This window comes from Loxodonta africana, chromosome 19 (genome assembly GCF_030014295.1).
Source record: "Loxodonta africana isolate mLoxAfr1 chromosome 19, mLoxAfr1.hap2, whole genome shotgun sequence".
Taxonomy (NCBI): Eukaryota; Metazoa; Chordata; class Mammalia; order Proboscidea; family Elephantidae; genus Loxodonta; species Loxodonta africana.
Window position 1 is genome coordinate 11,334,542 of NC_087360.1, and position 9,855 is coordinate 11,344,396.

General features: G+C 55.2%; 1 protein-coding gene across 8 annotated transcripts in view; it reads left to right on the forward strand.

The window, feature by feature from the left end:
- TPCN1 (two pore segment channel 1) overlaps window positions 1-7,352 on the forward strand; it is a 63,150-nt gene extending 55,798 nt beyond the window's left edge. For 7 of the 8 annotated variants that reach the window (XM_023559486.2, XM_023559482.2, XM_010598956.3 and 4 more), the window contains 9 exons: window positions 155-226; window positions 675-764; window positions 2,588-2,703; window positions 3,997-4,043; window positions 4,650-4,718; window positions 4,866-4,950; window positions 6,199-6,338; window positions 6,537-6,617; window positions 7,042-7,352. In XM_023559486.2, coding sequence (XP_023415254.1) covers window positions 155-226; window positions 675-764; window positions 2,588-2,703; window positions 3,997-4,043; window positions 4,650-4,718; window positions 4,866-4,950; window positions 6,199-6,338; window positions 6,537-6,617; window positions 7,042-7,164 — 823 coding nt within the window. In that variant the 3' untranslated portion in view covers window positions 7,165-7,352. Of the gene's footprint in view, window positions 1-154; window positions 227-674; window positions 765-2,587; window positions 2,704-3,996; window positions 4,044-4,538; window positions 4,629-4,649; window positions 4,719-4,865; window positions 4,951-6,198; window positions 6,339-6,536; window positions 6,618-7,041 lie in introns of those variants that run through there. The other variant, XM_064272243.1, reaches the window with a different exon arrangement.
- The last annotated feature ends 2,503 nt before the right edge of the window (window positions 7,353-9,855 follow it).

A 9,855-nucleotide genomic window follows, 5' to 3' on the forward strand; every position in this document is an offset into this window, starting at 1 on the left:
CTGGCGGGTCCAGAGCCCCCCGAGGGTACTGGACCTCCCAGCCTGTCCCACCGCCATGGTGGGGAGCAAGGCAGGGCTCCGGTGTGTTCTCTAGGAAGCGAGCCAAGGCCATGCCCCTGAGTCTCTAAGCGCCTCCTGTTCATCCTTTGCTCAGGTTGTTTAAACTGAAGAAACGTTACCGCAATGTGCTGGACACCATGTTCGAGCTGCTGCCACGGATGGGCAGGTACTGCCTGCCTCTGGGCCCCAGTCCAGGCCTTGGGAGGCTGGCTCCATAGGGTCGGGGGGCTGGGGACACCAGGGGGTCAGGGGGAGTCCCAAGAAGGACTGAAACCGAAGGCCTGGTGGGTCTTCAAGGAGGACAAGATCCCACCCGCCACAAGATCTGTCTGGAATGTTTAATAGGGAGGGCAGGGAGCCGTCACCTCACTTATCACCTGTGTCTACATTCACAGGTAAGGGCTCACCTGTGAGTCTGCCTTCACAGGTAAGGGGTGCGTCTCTGCTGAAGGGGCATCTGTTCATAGAGTCCTGAATCGTGAGGCCCCTCCCCTACAGGCACTTCGCAGTTGGCGCACTTGGCTGGGGCATGTCTGTTCACAGGCAGGGCAGGGTTTGGAGATGCCGAGGCTGCTGGCCCCCCCTCACCCCGTCCCTGTCGACCTTCTCCCCAGCCTGGGCCTCACCCTGCTCATCTTCTACTACTCCTTCGCCATCGTGGGCATGGAATTCTTCTGTGGGATCCTCTACCCCAACTGCTGCAAGTGAGTAGGCACGACCCCGCCCCACCCCGCCCAGCAGCCTGTATCCCGGACCAGCCCACAGCGTGTCCTCAAGCTTCAGGGCCTTGAAAGCCCTGGGAGTCACTCTGCTTTGCTTTCAGGGCTCAGCCCAGTACAGGTCACTCGGCAAGGGCCCTGCGTCAGACAGGTGCCTCAGAAGCAGGCACATCAGAGCGTCTCCCATCCTCTGAGCAGGGCCTGGGAGCCGCACCCCGGCCAGCCAGGATGGGCTCACCCTTTGGGCTAAGGATAGAGGCCGCCTCAGAGCCAGAAGGAGTCTGAGGCCTGAGTCCCCTGATGTCTTCCCACTCCTTTCCAGGATTGGCTGGTGACCCGGGCAGAGACACATTTCCCAGGGGCAGTCTGTTAGGCTAAGACAGATGGACACACAGCATGTAGATCTTTGGGTTCAGGGAGAAACCCTCCCAGGACCTCGCCCTCCCCTTCCCCTCCCCTCCTCAGCTGCCAGTGAATTAGTGTGTTCTGCCATTCCTGCTCATTCCTGGCTCCCCCTCAAACCTGGCCCCAAGGCCTCGTGCACTGGTAACAGTTTCCAAAGGCACAGGTAGCTGTTTTGTGTATCAAACCGAGCTGGGAGCCGAAAGCCTGCATCCATGGTTCACAGGCTTTGAAAGGACATCAGAATGGCCAGGGGAGCTTCTTAAGGGCAAATGCCAGGCCTCACACAAGCTTTGATGCAGGGTGTCTGGTAAGACACTCGGACTCTGCTGTCTGAGCCTGCTCCCTGTGGTCCAAGAATGAGACTTCTAGAAATGTTGCCATGGACTTTAACAGAACAGCCAGAAAGGATTGGATTGGAAGGAAAGTAGCAAATAGGGCTTCAAAACAGGGGCAGCCTCTTAAAGCACGTGGCACACTCAGGCAAAGTACAAGACACCGTGACGAGGCTTCTCCCTTCCTGGGGTTGCTGCAGAGCACCAGCCTCCAGAGCAAAGCCTGGGTGGGGGAGACAGAGGAGGCACTTGCCTTTCTCCAACCCCCTCCCCGCCCCCCCCGCAGCATCACATCTGGTAGCAGGGCGCCAAGGCCTAGCCAGCAGCAAGGAAACGCCAAGTGAAGGTAGATAGGAGGTGGCGGCCTGAGGGCTCCACACAGAGCCCAGCAGAAGAGAGGGGCCAAGGGCTGCCTTCCATCCAGGGTGGTGGGAAGAACTAGGGAGGACCGGACCAGGAGCCAGGGGAGAGGCAGCCAGCAAGATCCCTGGTCCTGGCTTGGTCTGCCAGAGGCATATCTAAGGTATAGCAGGTATGACACGTGCCCTGGGTGCCACCTGAAGGGGGCAAAGAGCCACTGAGCAGTTTCTATTAACCTTGTACCGCCCACTGTCCTTCCTCAAGCACAGAAGATACAGAGGCATGGGGGAGCACAGAGGGCAGAGGGGGGCACTTGTCCTGGCACAAGTCCAAGGGGGCACCAGATGAGGCACAAAATGATATTCCAAGGCACCACAAATATGAGTGGCGTCGGACTGAGGCAGCCAGACAAGAGCTGGGAAAGCATTTCACCTGACACATTGCTGCTATCATGTGTTCATCTTGAAACTGGGGGGGAGTGCGACTTAGCGATTGCCCCTGGACACTTGACTTGGGGGGGTACAACTTAAGAGATTGCCCGTTAGCGCTTATCACCCCCACTCCAGCCCTGCCCAGGGTCGCAATTTCAGTGCTTACCATGGGCACTGTTTTCCGTAGATTTGCTTCTGCGGTCTGTTTAGACTTTTTGTCCTCTGTTGAGGTGATGATTGCCTTGTGACCTTCCCTTCTACCTCCTGTCTCCCCGGTTAGCTTGAGCACGGTCGCGGATGCCTACCGCTGGGTCAACCACACCGTGGGCAACAAGACTATGGTGGAGGAAGGCTACTACTATCTCAATAATTTCGATAACATCCTTAACAGCTTTGGTGAGTCGAGAAACCACAGGGGGGACGCTCCCTGTGCATGTCACCTTTGTCATGTAGGGCGTTCCCAGTGTATAGCACCAAGCTTTTTGCCCCACTTTCTCCAGCCCTTTCCTCTTTGGCCCAGATGGAGGGTGGGGGCTGCCCAGCTGTAGGGGTGGAGACCAGGCCAGCTTCTAGGGCTCCCTCAGCCCCCAGATCTTACTCCTTTTCCAGGTAGGAGGGGAAGAGCTTCATGCCTTAGTTGGGAGAAATACAGCCCCTCTGTCTCAGAGTGGGAACCAGCCACACCAGCACTGCCACAGTGCAGTGCTACCCCCCAGCACTGTGTCAGGTTCCATGGAGAGGCCTTGGTGGGCAGAGGGGAGAAGTGGCTCTGCTGGACACAGCTTCTCAAGAGGACAGGGGGCCCTCAGTGCTTCCCCAGACCCACACCAGTAGAGGGTGAATGCTTCTGCCCTCCCCTCCTGTACCCCCAAGTCACAGCTATGGTCCATCACAGGCTACTCAGGCAAAATACACATCCTTTTGGGGACAGGCCATAGTGGCAGAAGTCCCTGGAGCAGTTGCTTGGCAGCTGGGCCTGAAGCTTCTCCTGGTGCTCAGAGCCCAAGCTAGCTGACGGGGACACCATCGTTTTGGTGCACACCACAGACAATAGGTGGGCAGAGGCCACTAGAAATTGACTTTGACTTCCACCAGCTTGAGCCCAGAAGAACTAGATGGTGCCCGGCTACAACTACCAACTGCTCTGACAGGGATCACAGAAGAGGGTCCTGGACAGAGTGGGAGAAAGATATAGAACAAAATTCAAATTCACAAAAAAAAAAAAAAAGACCAGATTTACTAGTCTGACAGAGATTGGAGGAAACTCCGAGACTATGACCCCCAAACACCCTGATAATTCAGAACTGAAGCCACTCCCAAAATCCACCTTTCAGCCAAAGACAGGCCTATAAAACAAGTAATAACACATGTGAGAAACATGCTTCTTTGATCAATCGAGTATATGAGACCAAATGGGCCACACCTGTCCGAAAGCAAGGCAAGAAGGTAGGAGGGACAGGAAAACTGGACAAATGGACATGGGGAACCCAGGGTGAAAAGGGGGAGAGCGCTGACACATTGCGGGGATTGTAATCAATGTCACAGAACCATTTGTGTGTACATTTTTGAATGAGAAACTAATTTGCACTGTGAACTATCACCTAAAGCACAATAAAATTAAAAAAAAAATTTGACTTTGAGAGGGTAAGTCTGATTCAGACACTTCTCTCCCTCCTTTCCCTTTGGCAGTGACCTTGTTCGAGCTCACAGTTGTCAACAACTGGTACATCATCATGGTAAGAATCACAGTCAACTTCTGGGCATTTCCCACCAGCTTTGTGTCTTCCTCACCCTGTGTGGGTGCCCTGTCCCCCAGGCTGTGCAGGGTTGGGGCCCTGAGTCTGACGGGCTGTGTTCTGTAGGGAGGCCAGTGTGTGCAGGACCCTGGGAGCCTTGGGCCTTGGCTGCATCCACCAGGATCTGCCCCCTCACATTGGCTGGACAGGCTTTCACACCTGCCTCGTCGCACTCCCCTGTGGCCAGGGTCCATTAGCTTCTGAGGCTCTGTCCTGTTCCCTACCACTGGAGGTGACTTTCCGCCAAGAGAGAGTGTGGCAAGGGTTCTTTTTTCCACTCCTTAAACTCCCACCTCCCATCCCCACTTGGGCGAAGACTTGTCCAGGCTCATCCTGAATCCAGTGTTCTGGGGTACTTCCGGGGTGTAGGTAGCAGGGAGAACAGGTAAGACCCAGGGGAGCAGGCTCCCTCTTCTTTGTCTCCCACAACCAAAGGCAAATCAGAGGGATCTGTGAAAAGCTGGATGACACTTGGCTCTGGGCCTGAGTGGACAGACACATGGCCCTGCCCAGGCTCACCATGTGGCCACATCACTCTGTCCCCAGGAAGGCGTCACCTCCCAGACCTCCCACTGGAGCCGTCTCTACTTCATGACCTTTTATATCGTGACCATGGTAGGTCTTGGGTTATAGGGCACTCTTCCTCCTTCACCTTCAACATCTCCAGCCGCCCTGCTCACAGGGGCTGCAGTGTTGGGGAGGGGAAGGGGCAGCGGTCACATCTGACGGCTCTGCTTGTTTCTCTCTCCCATTCCTGGCCAGGTGGTGATGACAATCATCGTCGCCTTCATTCTCGAGGCCTTCGTCTTCCGAATGAACTACAGCCGCAAGAACCAGGACTCAGAAGGTCTGTGCAGAGAGTCAGTGCCACGGGCAGTCGCTGGCCACCATCTCTTTGTCTGTCTAGCAGTCAACTTTCTGGTCATCCAGTGGTTGCCAGTTCAGTTGTCTGGTCAGTCCAGCCTTCTGATAAACTTCTGTTCAGCTTACCTATCTGGCTTGCCTCTTATCTGCACTGGTTTTCAAATAATCATTAACAACAAAAAAAATGCTTATGATCTAGTTTTTAAAATAAAAAACAGAACACGTCACACTTTAAGAAAAAACAAATAGTAGAGACTTATTGTGAAAAATAGCAATACCTTATCCTACCTTGAGTCCCTCGGTGGTGCAAACAGTTAACACACTTGCTGCTAACCAGAAGTTTGCAGGTTCGAGTCCATCCAGGGGTACCTTGAAAGAAAGCCCTGTTGACCCACTTCTGCTAAAGCAGTCATTGAAAACCCTATGGAGCATAGCTCTACTCGGACACACATGTGGTCGTCAGGAGTGGGGATTGACTCAATGGCAACTGGTTGGTTAGCTGGTTGGGTGGCTAGTTGGGCCTGCCTTTCCCCACCCCTATCTTTCGTGCAGAGACTTTGAACTCTTAGCTGTTTCTTCGTTTAATTATCTCCATATTTCTAAACAATACGTTCATACGGCTGGTTCTTGAATTAATATCGTTCACTGCCAAGCCAAATAGTACTTCCTCCTGCAATGTATTAGTCATCCGGGTTTTAACGATTGCTGCGTGTTTTTGGGGGTGTACAGCTTTCAAATGCCCCACCAACACTGCCCCACACCTGTTCTTCGCTGTTGTTGTGTGCTGTTGAGTCAATTCCAACTCATAGTGACCCCATGGGACAGAACAGAACTGCCACGTAGGGTTTCCTAGGCCGTAACCTTTACAGTAGCAGGGGGCCGGGTCTTTCTCCCGTGGAGGCACCGGTGGGTTTGAACCACCAACCTTTTGGTTAGTAGCCAAGTGCTTAACCATTTGTACTGCCAGGGCTCCTTACTCTTCTTACTGTCTCCGAATCTCCATGGCATAAGCTGTCTGCCCATTGTCTGCTGTCCTGGAGCCTCCCTTCTGAAACCCTCTGTCCTCTGTCAGCTGCTGGCTAAGCCAGCACTCCTGTCATCTACATCCCAAGCTGAGGGAGGGACAGGGAAGACCCTGCGGGGGCAGCAGGGAGGATGGCTAATGAAGGCCAGGCTAGGCCAGCGGCTCCCAGCCCTGGGCTCTCTCCCGTTCTGTCCGCCCTGCTCACAGTGGACAGTGGCATCACCCTGGAGAAGGAACTCTCCAAAGAAGAGCTGGTCACCATCCTCGAGCTCTACCGGGAGGTGCGGGGAGCCGCCTCCGATGTCACCCGGCTGCTCAAGACCCTCTCCCAGATGGAGAGGCATGAGGTGAGGAGCGATGGCAAACCTCCCGGGGCCTTGACGACACTGGGTGGGCTTCAGCTTGGTGCCGTCCCTCCTCCAGTGCCCACCACCTCAAATGGCAGTCACACTTTTGGGTTGCCCCTTTGCCAAAGAATGGGAGAGGCCTGGCCCCTGGCCCTGGCCCCAGCCCCAGAGGACCCTGCAGCCTCTGCTCTTCCTTAGCAAAATTCTGTGGTGTTTCTGGGACGGAGATCCAGGACCAAGAGCGATCTGAGCCTAAAGATGTATCAAGAGGAGATCCAGGTAGATGCCCTCGCAGCTGCGCTGTCCAGGCCCTCACCACCTGTCCTATCCTGGGAGTGGGTCTTGCCCCTGCTGAGCAGGGGCTGCTTGCCAGTCCCTGTCTTTAGTAGAGTTTGAAGGCTTGGCGGAGAGGTATGGGATTAACCACTGGGACCACTCCCGGTGGTACCTGGAACCCAGGTTTGGGGGTGGGGGTCCCAGGTGGTTGTGGCCAGCAGCTGTGCCTGCTCCATCCTGGATGGTTCCCGACGCTCGCAGGCAGAGGCATGCTGCTGCTGCCCACTGTGGGCCTGAGAGTCCAGCACCGCTTGACCTCTGTCACTGCCATGATGTGGTGACCTCGTCAGCCTGGGGGAGGCACAGGGTTGGCCGGGAGGCCAGCAAGGGCACAGCCCACTCAGCATCCACCTGCTCTCTGCCCCAGGAGTGGTACCAGGAGCACGCCCGGAGACAGGAGGAACAGCAGCGACAGCTCAGCGGCAGTGGTGGGGTCCCCAGCACCCAGCAGCCCCCAGGCAGCCGCCAGCGCTCCCAGACCATCACCTAGCCCCAGCTTACAAGAGCCATTTCTTCTATGCAATAACACAATAGTACTATTTTACTACGATGTATTGAAATCCTGTGTGTATATGTATATATATGTGTATATGTATATATATACATGCACATATTCATATATACGCACATATTTATTATATGTAGAAGGACAAATACAAGACGGGGCTTGGTTCGTAACTACCTTGCCCTGTTCTCTTTAACGCCAGAAGCCAGTGGGGTTTTAGGGGTCAGACCACTGTGAGTACTTCCTACCACCTAAGGGTTCAGAGATGCCCTCTATGGGAAGACCGATTGTAAAGATTCTGCCCGTTTCCGCAGGGCTGGCTTTTAAGGTGGGTCAGCCCTCTACAGGCCAGCCCCAGGCCCAGTTTGTTGATGCTGCTTTCAGACTCCCCCACCCAGCAGCTCCTGTCTCAGGGTTCCCAGGTTTGGCTTTAGGGACAAAACCATATAGGAAGGAAGAACGCACATCCCCAAGGCCTGTGTTTCTGTGTGTAGGGGATAATGTGGCCGGAGGCTCCAACGGGGACAGACCTGGCCCGATGGAAAGTGACGGGGGGATGGTGTCCACATGGTCCAGGGTGCTGGCAGCAAGACTGCGCTGTGCTGACAGAGCTCCTTTCCTGGCTCTGTAAGCCTTCGCTCCCAAACTTTAACCTTTGTTGATGAATAGTCTTCTAAAATGGCCTCTGTGGGAGTCCAGGCTTTTCTGCCTGACCAGGAGGAGGACAGCAGGCTACATCCCCGACCACTCCTGGATTAAGCTTTCCTGACAAAATCCCTTTTCCTTATCATTTACCGGTTCAGGCAGATAGGCATTTGGGTTAAAGAGGGATTCCGCTAAGGAAAGGAAGAGTTACTCCCTCCCTCAGTATGGTTAGGGCCCCTGTTGGGAAGAGAGGCAGACAGCACAGAGACGCCCCCTACAGACGGGAGAGCTTCCCCCAGTTGAGCTGGTCAGCCCTGCTCCCCCATGCCTGGGACTCGACAGCAGGAGATGGGCTCAGCTGAACCCTCCATTAGCCAACCCCTCGGTGCCTGGTGGGAGTTGTTGTACTTGATGAGATCAAGCCTGGTGGAGGCAGGACTGGTGCCCAAATCCAGAGCAGCCTGGTGGGGTCACCTCCCTGAGCAGTGCTTGTGGTGGCACAGCAGGGCTGAGAGGTTGCCTCCTTGGGGTGCTTCTGGGCCGCAAAACTGACATGGTAGCTGGCAGCCGGAGGCAGCGGTGAGGAGGTGTGGAGTGGGTGGAGGAAATGGGTACTGGTGGACATTCTGGCCCTGACCCCAGCTTCCAGCTGCTTCCACTGTTCCCCATGACTTGGAACAGTGGGGAAGGCCAAAGTCCCCCTCACTACATCCTTATCTCAGCCACAGGGCAGGCAGGGCAGGACCTGACCAGGGGAGCAGGCGCTTCTCCCTGGCTGTTTCCAAGGCCAAGCCTTCTTGATCCATCAATTTTGCTCGATTTGCCCCCTCAGCAGGGGAGCAGCACAGGTGTTTGTTTTGAAAGCACCAAAAACCCACTGCTGTAGTTGATTGCGACTCGTTTTGTAGTTGATTGCGACTCGTAGCGACCCTATAGGAGAGAGCAGAACTGCTCCACAGGGTTTCCAAGGCTGTAATTTTAATGGAAGCAGACTGCCACAATTTTCTCCCAGGGATAGGCTTGCGGGTTCGAACCCACCCAACCTTTTGGTTAGCAGCCAAGCGCTTTAACCACTACACCACCAGGGCTCCTTTTTAAAGCACAGCCCTTTGCAAACGGTGAATCCTGAGGCTCCCTGTGGTTCCCACTGGAATCAGGAGACGCAGGCTGCACATTTGTCTCTAGTGCCTGTCACAGAGCCTTGCATTGAGCCCCAGGCCAAACCCCCTCCCTCTCCAGAGAAGAAACTATTTGCACGACTGGGTGCCTTTTAGCTTTTGTTGAAACGGGCGTTTTGGAACCAGGGTTCGAGGGACAGCTGCAGGAGGGCATGAGTTCTGACCCTGGGAATCTGGGCCCCCGCCCTATTCCCTGCCTCCAGGGGACAGAGACAAAGCAGCGTCCCCCCAGTGCAGCTGGGGCCTCTCAGGTAGGAGGGGCTGGTCCAGGATGGGGACCACAGCCCTTTGCAGGTGTTCACGAGTCTCCAATTTGCTGACAGCCCACAGAGCAGGGGACAAGTGTTGCCATAGGCCGTGGACTCCCCAAGGGACCTGGGATGACCTCTAACCCAGCTGCCCTCTCACCTCCCTCATCATCGCGGAAGGAAGCCAAAGGGAGGGAGGGGTCACGCCCCTCCCCAACCTTGGTGAAGGCGCTTTGGGGGAGCCTTCTGCCCCTCCTCCTGCTCCCCTCTCCCCAGCCTAACTCCAAACCATGCAGACAATCATTTTGTAAGGATAATGGGAGAAATGCTGGAAAGTTTTGTACATGGGTGATTTGCTACCTAGAGAATCCAGACTTCTGGTATATTAATAAAAGAACCTCTGCTTTGTAAATCTGGCTGCTGCCGTGTGGTTTCTGCTAGGAATTGTGGGGAGAGGGGAGAGGTCCCATCCCTGGCCATGGCTCACCCCCGCTCAGTCCCACCCTTGACAGCTCCAAAGTTCAGATCTCAGGCCGCAGGAGCCCCTAGCAGCCTTAGGAGCAGCCCCAGGAAGGAAGAATCGGTAAGAGTTGGGTGTATGATGC